The sequence below is a fragment of the Dasypus novemcinctus genome, chromosome 8 (assembly GCF_030445035.2).
Source record: "Dasypus novemcinctus isolate mDasNov1 chromosome 8, mDasNov1.1.hap2, whole genome shotgun sequence".
Lineage (NCBI taxonomy): Eukaryota > Metazoa > Chordata > Mammalia > Cingulata > Dasypodidae > Dasypus > Dasypus novemcinctus.
In genome coordinates, this window is record NC_080680.1 from 95325275 (window position 1) to 95340705 (window position 15431).

A 15431-nucleotide genomic window follows, 5' to 3' on the forward strand; every position below is an offset into this window, starting at 1 on the left:
TTCTCTTTAGTGTGATGGAATACTAGACTCATCAGAAAAGACATGCAATAGAACTGCATTATTTGATTCTGCAGTAAGCAATATTTACTTAGTCAAAATAATGTGAATGTTGCTTATTGATTATCAACTTTTACCTGTAAGAGTTAACTGTGGTTAAAATTCAGAATGTACATGTTTTCAATCTTGACAATATACAAATAAAGGTATAGGTTTCTAAAGTTTGAGGGTGCAGGCATGAGGAATAGAAGTGCAGTAAAGGTCAGAGGTGCTAATATCCTCATGTAACATAATATATAGTTGATGTAATAAGAAGAGTGGCCAATTGAAAAACTAAAATAATTATCAAAAGTTGAGTAAAGGAGAGAAAAGTGGGGATATTGTAAACATAATAAAACCATTTTTTTGTAGTAGAAATTAAAATAATATCTTAAATTGATAAACCAGAAATAGGGATTTATAAGAATGTAGTCTACTTTTTAGAGACATAGAGTAAGAACTCTAAGAAGAGTTAAATTAAACCTGAGCTGGGTCAGCTTAGGACAGGGGCCTTTTCTTTTCATTATATGGTCTCCTATACCATCCTGTTTTGTTTTATTTATTTATTTTAAAAAATGCCACCAAATTATCCTTATTCATATAGCAGGAACACAAAATAACCTCTTGTAGATGTTCCTATAGGGGAAACCTGAGCTGGAAAGACATGAGAATCCCATCCATTATGTTATTCACTAGAAATTAATCATAAATGCAATTGATGATATTTAGCCACTTATACTCTCACCCTAGGTTGGTTTGTTGACATAATGAAATCAGACCAACTCTGAACAAAAGAACAAAGTTAAGCTTCTGGACATACAAAGTTAGGACCAGATCCTCACTCAAGTGGCTCCAGGTTGTAGAGGTTCTTAGGTCTGGTTGGCATTTGGATATCCTTCTCTTCCTTTTCCAAACTCTGACAACCACTAAGGTGTAGTGCTTAAATCTAGTGAAACTACCCAGGATTAAGTCCAGGTTTTGTTACTCAAGTCCAATAAGACGTTCAGCAGGGTAGACTCTATGCTTTAATTTCTGTAATATGGGGATAAAAATAGTTTCTGCTATATTAGATTGTTGTGGGGATCAAATGTAAGATATTTAGCATGCTCTCCAGCATAGCAAGTGCCAAAGAACTCCTCTGTTTAGTGATGCCTTTCTCACTATACAATGAAATTTATAAAAGCAGGGGCCATGTCTGATTTATCCTACTGTCCTTAGTATCTATGAAATTGTGAGATTTTAAGTGTTTGATAAATGAACCTGGAATAAATAAAAGGGTGGATAGATGGATGGATGGATGGATAGAGAATGGCAAGGGCAAGAAATTTTTTGAAAAAGCTATTTTGGAAACCAGAAGCATCCCGTGAAAAGAAAGATGTTTCCTGTAAATTATCCTTGCAGTTAATTGCAATCTTATTTGATCCTAATACTTCTTCTTTGCAGGTGATATGATGTGATGGCCTCTAGAAACAAGACGGAAGTGACTGAATTTGTCTTATTGGGGCTGTCCAACTGGCTGGAGATGCAGCCAGTTATTTTTGGGATTGTCCTTGCCATGTACCTGGTGGCAGTTATGGGCAACACCCTATTAATAATTGTTGCCCACTCAGACCCCAAGCTTCAGACCCCCATGTATTTCCTGCTTAGCCAGCTTTCCTTTATTGACTTGTTTCTGACAACCATCACTGTTCCCCAGATGCTGGTGCACACACTGTCTGTGAATCGAACCATCTCTTTTAAATGCTGCATGGTCCAGTTGTTCTTCTTTATGACTGTGGGCAGCATGGAAGGCCACTTGCTGGCTGCTATGGCCTATGATCGCTATGTTGCCATCTGTGACCCCTTAAGATATTCTGCCATTGTCAGCCGCCACCTCTGTCTGTGCATAACCTTGACCTCATGGGTTGTTGTTAGCCTAAATAGCCTCCTTTATATTGTGTTAGTTACCCGTTTAACTTTCTGTGGCAAACAGGTCACCCACTTCTTCTGTGACATCACACCCTTGCTACAGCTCTCCTGTACCCGACCAGTGGTCAATGAAATGTTAATATTCACTGAGGGTGTAGCTGTGGTGGTCAGCCCCTTCTTCTTTATTTTGGGTTCCTATGCCCGCATTGGTGTTGCCATAGCCCGCATGCACTCAATTGCTGCCATGCGCAAAGCCCTGTCCACCTGTAGCTCTCACATCCTGGTTGTTCTACTCCTGTATGGCTCTGTAATCCGCATGTATCTTCGGCCATCCTCCAGCTATGACCTGGAGCAAGATCGTCAGGTTGCCATCTTCTACACAGTAGTTACCCCTATGCTAAACCCACTAATATACAGTTTGAGAAATAAGGAGGTTAAGAGTGCTGTTCAGAGGCTTGGTAAGAAACTCTGCATTTCAGGAAACTTCCAACCTGGTTCCCATACAAACAGAATGGCAGGGCATCTTCTGAAGTCAAGAAGTTAACATCTAACTGGAGAATGCCTCAGTCTGATGGGTTATACATGTAACAACTGATATTGCTCATATTCCCATGGAATTTTCTTTCCGGTTGGGTAGATTTGGGAAGATTGAAGTTGATAAATAAATGGTTAAGGTCCCTGTTGATCAACATAAGATCTCATAACATTGTAACATTAAAATCACCAAACCTAAACCTCTCATCTTTGTGATGTACCATTTGGGATGCAGAGGACTACTGAAAATAATTATCGGGGGGAGGGGGCAAGATGGCGGCTGAGTGAACATCCCTGTTAGAGTCTTCTGCAGGGAATCGGCTGGGCGGCGTTGGAGACTCTTTGGGACTGGATTGTTTCGGGATTTTTGCTGGTCCGGAGGTGTCTGGACATCGATTTGGAGGGAAGGTAACAGAGAGGATTCGTCTGTGAAATATACACGGAGATCCCAGCTACCTGCAGAGGATTCCCTTCTTGGGTAGGCGGAGACGAGGCATCTAGCCCCGCTCGGTGGGGCTGAGCCAGGCCGGGCCGGGCCGCGGTAGCGTTTGGAGCCGGGCGGGGCCGGTGCAGGCCCCGGCTGCGGGCCGCGGTAGCGCTTGGAGCCGGGCGGGCCGGTGCAGGCCCCGGCTGCGGGCCGCGGTAGCGCTTGGAGCCGGGCGGGGCCGGTGCAGGCCCCGGCTGCGGGCCGCGGTAGCGCTTGGAGCCGGGCGGGGCCGGTGCAGGCCCCGGCTGCGGGCCCAGGTAGCGCTTGGAGCCGGGCGGGGCCGGTGCAGGCCCCGGCTGCGGGCCGAGGTAGCGCTTGGAGCCGGGCGGGGCCGGTGCAGGCCCCGGCTGCGGGCCGAGGTAGCGCTTGGAGCCGGGCGGGGCCGGTGCAGGCCCCGGCTGCGGGCCGCGGTAGCGCTTGGAGCCGGGCGGGGCCGGTGCAGGCCCCGGCTGCGGGCCGCGGTAGCGCTTGGAGCCGGGCGGGGCCGGTGCAGGCCCCGGCTGCGGGCCGCGGTAGCGCTTGGAGCCGGGCGGGGCCGGGTCAGGCCGCGGCGGGTACGGAGCCGGGCAGGGCCGGTCCAGGCCGCGGTGGCGGGAGGTGGATGCCGGAGCCGGCTGGGCCGCTGTAGCGAGCGGAGCTGGGCGGAGCCAGGCCAGGCCAAGGCGGCGTGAGGAGCCGGGCAGAGCCGGTCCAAGCCTCCGCGGCGGGCGGAGCCGGGCCTGCGGAGGGGTTTCTGTTTTTTTTTTTTTTTTTTTTTTTGTTTGTTTGTTTTAATTTTACTTAAATTTTTTTTTTTTTTTTTTTTTTTTTTGAGCATCTGCAGTACTGGGGAGTTCGTGGGCCCTGGGCGGCCTATTGGGGGTTTGTGGGAAGGGAGGTGCTTGCAGACCCATTTGGGCAGACAGACGGGGGGTTTTAGGGCAAAGCGGGGGGAAGTTGTTGTTTTAGATAGTGTTGCAATTGTGACACGTGTGTACCTGTATCTCTCTTCTCCCTATCCGTTCCCCACCATTTGCCCATCCTCTTTTTCTTTCTTCCTTTCTTCTTGCCTTTCTTTTTTCTCTATTATAATTAGTTTGTTTTTTTTTTTGTTTGTTTGTTTTTTTTTCGGTTTTCTCTTTCCCTCTTGTCCCTCATCTTCCACTTATTTTTACTTTAATTCAAGTATACAATAGGTGCTACAGGGAACACCTCACATTTGCTGGGTTTTCCCATCCTCCACTGCCTCATTTCTGTGTGAACTGATTTAGGCTACCTACACTATCCCCCTTCCCCTGCATCTTGATATCCACTATCATCTACTGTCTCTCCTATATTCCACCCCCCACCTCCCGTTCTTTGATCCACAAAGTGTCTAACTCTTAATTTCTAATACCTTTGTTCTGTTTTCTGTCTATTATCCACTCTTGAAACTATTACCTTTCTTTTCTTTTTCCCTCTCTCATGAAAACAATAGCTGTGTAGTTCATACCATATTCCTCCCAAATTCAGTCATCAACTTCATAAAAGGTACTCTACCTACAGCTATAACTCTATACAATCTACATGAATCTAACCTCCATCCTTCCAGATCTCATATTCCTGCTTTATTAACATACATCACCAATACAACTTTACACTTTTCCCTTGCTTACACAATTGCCTTTCCCCAACACTAATACTTTCCTCTAAAGTGAACTTAACCAACAACAAGTAACTAGAATAAGAAGAAAAAAGTGACAAAGAGAAGATATAACACCTGTGCAAAAATAACAACTAATTAACCTCCAAGAGCAGACAAAGAAGCTAAGGAACTGATTAAATTCGTCAAAATAAAGAGATGACCAGAAAGCAACAAAAATCTACGAACCAAACCAATAATCAGGAAAACATGGCTGAATCCAATCAACAAACCAATAATCACGAAGGGGAGCAAAACTTGGCACAAGCAATGAAAGATCTCAGAACATTTATCACCGACAAATTTGATGCAGTAATGAAAGAGGTTAACAACATGAAGACATCACTTGGAGGGGAAATTGCAGACATACGCAAAAACATAACAGATATGATGGGAATGAACACCACAGTTCAAGAAATCAAAAATACACTTGCAGCAAATATCAGCAGACTAGAAGAGACAGAGCAGAGAATTAGTGATGTGGAAGACAGTACATCAGAAATCAAACAGATAGTAGAAGGGGTCAATAAGAAGATAGAAAAAATCCAATTAGGATTTAGGGACCTGAATGACAATGCAAAACGCTCAAACATACGTATTATAGGCATTCCAGAAGGTGAAGAGAAGGGAAAGGGGTCAGAAAGAGTGTTGCAGGAAATAATGACTGAAAACTTCCCAAATCTACTGAAAGAGACAGATGTACATATCCAAGAAGCACAGCGCACTCCACAAGTCATAAACCCCAACAGGCCCACCCCAAGACATATACTTGTCAAATTATCCAATGCTCAAGACAAAGAGAAGATCCTAAAAGCAGCAAGAGAAAAGAAAACCATCACATACAAGGGAAGCTCAATTAGATTAAGTGCTGATTTCTCTTCTGAAACCATGGAGGCAAGAAGACAGTGGTATGATATAGTCAAGGTACTAAAGGAATAAAATTTCCTACCAAGAATACTCTATCCAGCTAAACTAGCATTCAAACATGATGGAGAGTTCAAAATATTCGCAGACAAACAGAAACTGAAAGAGTATACCAACAAGAAACCTCCCCTTCAAGAAATTCTAAAGGGAGTTCTGCAGGAAGAAAGGAAAAAACAGGAAAGGCAAAGTTGGAGGAGAGTATAAGACCAACAACAACAACAAAAAAGACAAAAAAAAATATACAAACAAAATATGACAAACACAAATCCAATCAAAATATGGCTAACACAAATAATTCCTTGATAGTAATAACACTGAATGTCAATGGATTAAACTCACCTATCAAAAGATTCAGACTGGGACACTGGATAAGGAAATATGACCCACCCATATGCTGTCTACAAGAGACACATCTTAGACCCAGAGACGCATGGAGATTGAAAGTGAAAGGCTGGAAAACAATCATACAAGCTAACAATAACCAAAAAAAGGCAGGAGTAGCTATATTAATATCAGACAAAATAGACTTTAAATGTGAAACAATTGTGAGAGACAAAGAAGGATACTACATTTTAGTCAAAGGGAAAATCTGTCAAGAAGATCGAACAATCATAAATATCTATGCCCCTAACAAGGGTGCCTCTAAATACGTCAGGCAAACGCTGGAAAAACTAAGTGAAAGAATAGATACATCTACAATTATAGTGGGGGATTTTAATACACCACTATCAATTCTGGACAGAACATCTCAAAAGAGAATCACCAAAGACACAAAACATCTGAATAGTATATTAGAGGAGCTCGATCTAATAGACATATATAGATCGCTACACCCAAACACAGCAGGATATACATTTTTCTCAAGCGCACATGGATCATTCTCCAAGATAGATCATATGCTAGGCCACAAAGAAAGGCTGAACGAATTCAGAAAGATTGAAATCATACAAAACATTATCTCTGACCACAGTGGAGTCAAGCTGGAGATTTGCAAGGGAAAGAAGCCCAGATTTCACACCACGATTTGGAAATTAAACAACACACTCTTAGAAAAACAGTGGGTCAAAGAGGAAATCTCAAAAGAAATCAATGACTACCTTGAAACAAATGATAATGATAACACAACATACCAAAATTTATGGGATGCAGCAAAAGCAGTACTGAGAGGGAAGTTTATAGCCATAAATTCATATATCAAAAAAGAAGAAAGAGCAAAAATTGAAGAACTAACTGCACATTTGAAGGAATTAGAAAAACAACAACAAAGTAACCCAACAGGAAGAAGAAGGAAGGAAATAACAAAGATAAGAGCAGAACTAAATGAAATAGAAAATAAGAAAGCACTTGAACAGATAAACAAGACCAAGAGCTGGTTTTTTGAGAAGATTAACAAAATTGACAAACCTTTAGCAACACTAACAAAGAAAAAAAGAGAGAAGATGCAAATACACAAAATAAGAAATGAGAAAGGCGATATCACCACTGACCCCACAGAAATAAAGACTATCATAAGAGGATATTTTGAAAAACTATATTCCAACAAAAATGACAATCTAGAGGAAATGGACAAATTCCTAGAAACACATAAACAGCCCATATTGACAAAAGAAGAAATTGATGATCTTAACAAACCAATCACAAGCAGAGAGATAGAATCAGTTATTAAAAATCTCCCAACTAAGAAGAGCCCAGGGCCAGATGGCTTCACAGGTGAATTCTATAAAACATTCCGGAAAGAACTGACACCAATCCTGCTGAAACTATTCCAAACCATCGAAACAGAAAGAACATTACCCAACTCCTTCTATGATGCCAACATTACCCTAGTACCAAAGCCAAACAAAGACATCACAAGAAAGGAAAATTACAGACCAATTTCTCTAATGAACCTAGACGCAAAAATACTTAACAAAATACTTGCTAATCGTATTCAACAACACATTAAACGAATTATACACCACGACCAAGTGGGATTCATCCCAGGTATGCAAGGATGGTTCAACATAAGAAAATCAATCAACGTAATACACCATATAAACAGATTGAAGGAAAAAAATCACATGATTATATCTATTGATGCAGAAAAAGCATTTGACAAAATACAGCACCCTTTCTTGATAAAAACACTCCAAATGATTGGAATACAAGGAAATTTTTTGAACATGATAAAGAGTATATATGAAAAACCTAAAGCCAATATTGTTTACAATGGAGAAATCCTAGACTCCTTCCCTCTAAACTCAGGAACAAGACAAGGATGCCCACTGTCGCCGCTCCTATTTAACATTGTCTTAGAAGTACTTGCTCGAGCACTGAGGCAAGAACCAGAAATAAAAGGCATTCAAATTGGAAAGGAAGAAGTCAAAATTTCATTATTTGCAGATGACATGATCCTATACATAGAAAACCCTGAGAGATCTACAACGAAGATTCTAGAACTCATAAATGAGTTTAGTAAAGTCGCAGGTTATAAGATCAATGGGCAAAAATCAGTAGCATTTCTGTACACCAATAATGAGCAAGATCAGGAGGAAATCAAGAAACAAATACCATTCACAATAGTAAATAAAAAAATCAAATACTTAGGAATAAATTTAACTAAAGAGGTAAAGAACTTATACACTGAGAACTATACAAGATTGTTCAAGGAAATCAAAGAAGACCTAAATAAATGGAAGACTATTCCTTGTTCATGGATAGGAAGACTGAACATTATTAAGATGTCTATCCTACCAAAATTGATCTACACATTCAATGCAATCCCAATAAAAATCAATGCAGCCTTCTTTAAGGAACTAGAAAAACTAACTATGAAATTTATTTGGAAAGGAAAGAGACCCCGAATAGCCAAAGACATACTGAAAAAGAAAAACGAAATTGGAGGAATCACACTACCTGACTTCAAAACATACTATAAAGCTACGGTGGTGAAAACAGCATGGTATTGGCATAAGGAGAGACATATAGACCAATGGAATCGAATTGAAAGCTCTGATATAGAACCTCACATATACAACCACATAATATTCGATAAAGCCACCAAACCCTCTCAACTGGGAGAGAGTGGCCTATTCAACAAATGGTGTCTGGAGAACTGGATAGCCATATGTAGAAGAATGAAAGAGGATTACCATCTCACACCTTATACAAAGATCAACTCAAGATGGATCAAAGACCTAAATATAAAAGCCAAGACCATAAAAACCTTAGAAAGCAGTGTAGGGAAACATCTACAGGACCTTGTAATAGGTAATGGATTTATGAATATCTCACCAAAAGCATGAGCAGCAAAAGAACTAATAGATAAATGGGATTTCCTCAAAATTAAAGCCTTCTGCACCTCAAAGGAGTTTGTCAAGAAAGTAAAAAGGGAGCCCACACAGTGGGAGAAAATATTTGGCAATCAGATATCTGATAAGAAACTTATAACTTGCATATATAAAGAACTCCTACATCTTGAAAATAAAAAGATAAACAATCCATTTAAAAAATGGGAAAAAGACTTAAACAGACACTTCTCCGAAGAAGAAATACAAATGGCAAGAAAGCACATGAAAAAATGTTCCAAATCTCTAGCTATCAGGGAAATGCAAATCAAAACCACAATGAGATACCATCTTACACCCATAAGATTGGCAGCTATGAAAAAAACAGAAGAATACAAGTGCTGGAGAGGATGTGAAGGAAGGGGAACACTCATCCACTGCTGGTGGGAATGCAGAAGGATCCAACCATTCTGGAGAACAGTATGGCGGTTTCTCAAAAAACTAGCCATAGATTTGCCATATGACCCAGCAATACCACTGCTGGGAATATACCCAGCAGAACTGAAAACAAGAACACAAACCAATATATGTACACCAATGTTCATAGCAGCATTGTTCACTATTGCCAAAAGTTGGAATCAACCCAAATGCCCATCAACAGACGAGTGGATCAATAAAATGTGGTATATACACACAATGGAATACTACTCGGCTATAAGAACAAACACACTACAAACACATGTGATAACATGGATGAATCTTGAGAACCTTATGTTGAGTGAAGCAACCCAGACATTGAAGGACAAATACTACATGACCTCAATGATATGAAATAAACAAGCTGCCCTAGATAGCAAGAGACTGAACGATAGGCTTGCAGGAAATCGGAGGGTGGAGGAAGGATATGAGCCGATGTCTGCAGGGGTGGAATTTAAGACGAGATGGTGGTAAGTATGAACACAAAGAAGAGATAAAAGGGGGGCAAGGGGTTGCCTTTGCTTGGGGCTTTGCGGGTTTGAGGGTGGCTGGGGAGGGACGGGTGGGTAACGTTGCCCAAAAGTGGGGGGAGGGAGGGGTAGCATACGAACCAGGAGAGGGTCAGGGGTTGGTGGAGAGTAAAATGCCGAGAAAATCATATCAAAATATAATAAAGAGGGTTACCTGTTTAGAATGCTCGGAGGGGAGGGTCTGATGCAGGACGGGCTCCTGGGGAATGTCTAAATGCTCATTCTGCCAGAGTGGGTGACACCATGGGGTAGAAACCCAAGTAGTGAGAGTGGGGGTGGACCCACATCCTGGGGAGGACTAATGCCATCCAATAGAGGGAACTGTATCCCTCGAGAGAAAGGGTGGCTCCCAGGGCATTGGGGCAGTTGAGCAAGTTAGGCCCTGAACACTATTCCATCTATCTCTGGAAGTGGCTCCTCAGGAAACGGAGGTTGGCTATCACTGAGGGCACTAAGGTGGAAGGGAAAATGGACGTTAAATGTGTGGAACCAAAGTAAATGGGGGGTAAGAGAGGAGTTTCTTGAGAGTACACAAGGATGGATATAAAACATGTAATATTACACCATAACATATAGGAGATGACAGACTGATAATGTAAACCATAATGTAAAACATAGGATAACTAAAAATGTAAAGAACTGTGTATCCTAAAGTATGCACCATAATGTAAATACAGATGTCACCTTGTTAGAAAGCTAATGTCTCAGACTCTGTACATCACTTTAAGTAAATATGATATGAATAGGGCGTAAGAGTATCACTGTGGAAGGGAAAAGGTTTTCTGGTGGATGTGTGGGAGTGCTGTATATTATATATATACATTGCTGTGGTCTAGGACTCCTGTGAAGAAAAGCTGAATAATTAGGGGGGGGGGGGGGGAAAAAAAAAAAGAAAAAAATAGGATGTGGAATTTTTTCAAGTCAACATTCTTTATCTAAGTTCTTTATCTAACTTTATCCAAGTTCTTTATCTATCCTTTAAACTCATCGCTATATGCCATTCCCTAGTAAGGGACCATGACATTATATTGGGCTTCAAATTTCGGGGAGTTCTGGATCACAGAGTGTTTCAACAATGGCAATGGAGGGATACTGGTATGGGATACCAATGACAGATGATATATGACTGACAGGGAGCTGTACAGAACATATGTCCAGGGTGCATGGTAATGTTTGGATATACTCATAGTGGCAACAATTAAAAACCACAGTAGGGGGGGTACTGAGTTCCCGGCCAGTGGTGCTCTGTCGTGGTCCCTAGGGGAGCAGCGACAGTCTCCCAGGTACAGTGGTGGGGACCGGGAGGGAGTGAGGGTTCAACAGTGAGCCCCTGATACTAATGACTATGCTTGTGAGCTGATAAACCCAAAATAATAACAAGGCCTAGAGCAACTTTGTGCCTGGGAATTTCCTTCTGTCAGCCTTCATGTTACTCAAATGTGGCCAGTCTCGAAGCCAAACTCAGCATGTAAATGCAATGCCTTCCCCCCAGCGTGGGACATGACACCCGGGGATGAGCCTCCCTGGCAACGAGGGACCACTATCAACTACCAACTGATGATGCAACTGGAAAATGACCTTATACGGAAGGTTCAATGCGGATCAGCAGAATATCCATGTCTACATAAAATACCATGACTTTAAAATGCTGTTTGACCTAAAGTAAGGGGGAAATGGAAAGGAGAAATGAGTTTATATGGCTACGAGTTTCTAAAAAAGAGTCTGGAGGCTGGCAGAAGGTTTGCCCTCATGCACAACTGAGCAGAGTCAGAGAGACAGATAAAGCAGATACAACCCCCAGATATTGGTTCCTTTGAGGGCTAAAGAGACCCATGGGAGTTATGGTCATGGCTGATGGGGTTAACTACCAGGGCAGATGGCCCCTCTTTGGAAATGGTGTTTATGTGTGATGAATCTGGACTCAGATGGGATCTCCCTTCATAAGACTTTCATGCTAATGTGCTGGAGGTGCAGTTAATGTTGGGGTTTAAGATATATTTAGGGGATTTGAATCTCTGGACTGACAATGTGATAGCCAGATCCTGAGCCTCAACAGACTCCAGCACCTACAATCTGATTTATTGGACTTACCACACTCAGCTAAGATGGAGGTGAAGAAGGACAACCACCACACCATGGAGCCTAGAGTGATTACAACTGAAAATGGGAGGATTGCATCCAGCATCCAGGTGGAATCTGAGCCTCCTCTTGACATAAAGGTGCAATGGACACAACCAATCCAGTGTCCACATAGAAGAGGTGGCATTGGATTGGGAAAAGTGGACATAATGGACAAAGGGTATGGGGAAAGGCAGGAAGAGATGAGAGGTGGAGGCATCTTCGGGACATGGAGCTACCCTGGATGGTGCTTCAGAGGTAATCACCGGACATTGTAAATCCTCACAGGGCCTACATGATGGAATGGAGGAGAGTATGGGCCATGATGTGAACCAATGTATATGAGGTGCAGAGGTGCCCAAAGATGTACTTACCAAATCCAATGGATGTGTCATGATGATGGGAACGAGTGTTGTTGGGGGGGGGGGGGAGAGGGGGGGTGGGGGGGTGGGGTTGAATGGGACCTCACATATATATTTTTAATGTAATATTATTACAAAGTCAATAAAAAATAAAAAAATTAAAAAAAAAATAATTATCAATCAATATGGCTTGCAGAATTTTGAAATTTCAGTTATGATATGGCACATATTTTCTTCTGGAGATAAGTCAAAGTGAGTTTCAAAACCCTTATTTAGAGGAATGAGTTTTGAACAAGGCATAGAATAGTCTAAGCCTCTCTTATAATCCCAAGATTTTTATAGTCCCCACTCATTTCAATGACTTCTCAACTCACAATAATAAAAAGCAGTTGCAATACTTATAATGACTCAATTATTTCATCTGTACCCCTGTGCCACCCAATAAAAGATAGGATGGGTCATCGATAATAATGAGAAGAGGAGTTGGCACAGTGTCTCTAATACCAGGACCATGTGGTCAAATCTGGTATATATGGGAGGTAGAACTGATTAGACCTATTGGTGGATAAGATGTAGTGTGTAAAGGAAAAAGAGGAATCAAGAATGGAATATGGGGAAGTGGATTGGGCTCAACTGATAGAGTGTCCATCTACCAAATGGGAGGTCCAGGGTTCAAACCCAGGGCCTCCTGACCCGTTTGGTGAGCTGGCTCATGCGCAGTGCTGATGCATGCAAGAAGGACTGTGTCAAAACAGGGATGTCCCCCAAGTAGGGGAACCCCCATGCCAGGAGTGTGCCCTGCATGGAGAGCTGCCCCACATGAAAAAAGCACAGCCTGCCCAGGAGTGGTGCCACACACAGAGAGCTGACACGGGAAGATGATGCAACAACAAAAAGACAAAATTCCCAGTGCTGCTGACAAGAACACAAGCAGACACAGAAGAACACACAGCAAATGAACACAAAGAGCAGACACTTTGGGGGGGGGGCAGGGAGGACAAGGGGAGAGAGAAAAAAAGAATGGAGCATGAAAATGGATGGAATCATTATGTCATTTATTTAAACAGGGAATGAGTTGGTAGAGGGCATATGGATGGGGGAGGGATGACAAAAACCAATAGCTCTGTTTTGGCTATGTTAATTTTATGTAATGTGGAGCTGTTTCAAGGTTAGTAGTTGGATATGTAAGTCTTGAGGCTCAAGAAGATGTCTTTTCTGAAGATAGAATTGCCAAATGCAGCAAAATATTCATGATATTTGAAACCATGGGACTGGATAGAATTACCTAGTAAGATAGTATAGAAAAGAGTAGAGAACTATGGACAGAAGCTCGAGATGAGTGGGCACTCAAACATTGGAGACCTGGGAGAGAGGTAGCAAAGGAAACTAAGAAGCAGCCATTGGTAAAAGAAAAAGCAGGTTAAATTTGGAATGTCATATGAATGGAAAGGGAATGCTTTTAGAATGGAGGTGCAGTCATTCTCTCAAATGTAGTTGAGAAGTAATTACTGAGAACAGAGAATTGACTGTTAGATTTGGCAAGATGTAGATTATTTGAAAATTTGATAAGAACATTTAAGTGAAATGCTAGGGGCAAAATTCCAATGAGAGTAATTTTAGGATGGATCAGAAAGAGAGGAAGTGGTGATTGTGATTATAGATGCTTGTTTTTTGATACATTATTATTTATTTATTTAAAAATTTTTAATTAATTTTTTTATTAGGGAAATTGTAGGTTTATAGAAAAGTTGCATAAAATACTGAGCCCTCATATACCACCTATTAACACCTTGCATTAGTGTTGTACAGTTCTTTTTTTAAAAAGATTTATTCATTTATTTCTCCCTCCCTACCCCCCAGTGTCTGCTCTCTGTGTCCATTCACTGTGTGTTCTTCTGTGTCTGCTTGTATTCTCCTTAGGGAGCTCCAGGAACTGATCCTGGGACCTTCTGGAGTGGGAGGGAAGCTCTCATTCTCTTGCACCACCTCAGCTCCCTGATCTGCTGCATCTCTTATTGTCTCTCCTTTCTGTCTCTTTTCATTGCATCATCTTGGTGCACCAACTCTCCACATGGGCCAGCACTCCTGCATGGGGCACACTCCTGCGTGGGGCAGCCTTCTGTGCAGGCCAGCACTCCACACAGGCCAGCACTCTGTGTGGGCCAGCTTGCCACACAGACTTATTTGCCTTTACCAGGGGGCCCTGGGCAATGAACCCTGGACCTTCTATATGGTAGATAGGAGCCCAATTGCTTGAACTCCATCTACTTCCCTGTTACAATCTTGAAAGAACATTTTTATAATTCTACTATAAACTATTGTTACAGTTTGAACTTTTTTTTGTGAATCCCAGAAAATATCATGTTATTAAAACTAATCCATTCCTATGGGTGTGGGGCCCTTTGGTTGCATTATATTCAGTTAAGGGAACTTTGATTAAATCACTTTTTAAAAATAGTTTTTTATTTTATTTTATGTTTTTAAAGATACCTAGGTTACATAAATGTTACGTAAAAAATGTAGGGGATTCCCATATGCCTCACACCCTACTCCTTCCACACTGTCCCAAATTAGCAACTTACTTCATTAGTGTGGTACATTTGTTACAATGGATGAACACATATTGGAACTTTGCCACTAAGTGTGGATGATTAAATCACTTTTAATCAGATCACTTTAGGGTCTTTAATTGGACCACATTGGTGAGGCATGACCCAGATTAGGTCTCCACCTTCTTCCTGGAACCACATATAAACTGAGAACTGAAAGTAGAACACATAGAGAAAGACAGTCACCATTTTGATCCTGCCATGTGTGAGACAGGACTGCAGGAAGACAGAGAAACCCTGAGAGGCTAAGAGAGAGGCCAGAGACTGGAGTCAGATAAACAGGTCCAAAGTGAGGAGATGTCACTATTTTGCCTTGCTATGTGGCAAGAGTCCAGTATCTGACCAGCAGCTGGCCTTTGGTGAGAAAGCATCTCTGATGATGCCTTGATATGGACATTTTTTGCAGCCTCTGAACTGTATGCTTTTACTCTAATACATCCCAGTATAAAAGCTGTGGAGCTTTAGCAAACTAAAACACTGTAGTCCATGGTATACAAGAGAGTTCACTGTGTTGTACAGT

General features: G+C 41.8%; 1 protein-coding gene across 1 annotated transcript; it reads left to right on the plus strand.

The window, feature by feature from the left end:
* The first annotated feature begins 1492 nt into the window (after nt 1–1492).
* Nucleotides 1493–2488, plus strand: LOC101436188 (olfactory receptor 1f45-like). Its single transcript, XM_012520267.2, has one exon. It carries the CDS (start codon nt 1493–1495, stop codon nt 2486–2488), a length of 996 nt encoding a protein of 331 aa, XP_012375721.2.
* Nucleotides 2489–15431: the final 12943 nt, after the last annotated feature.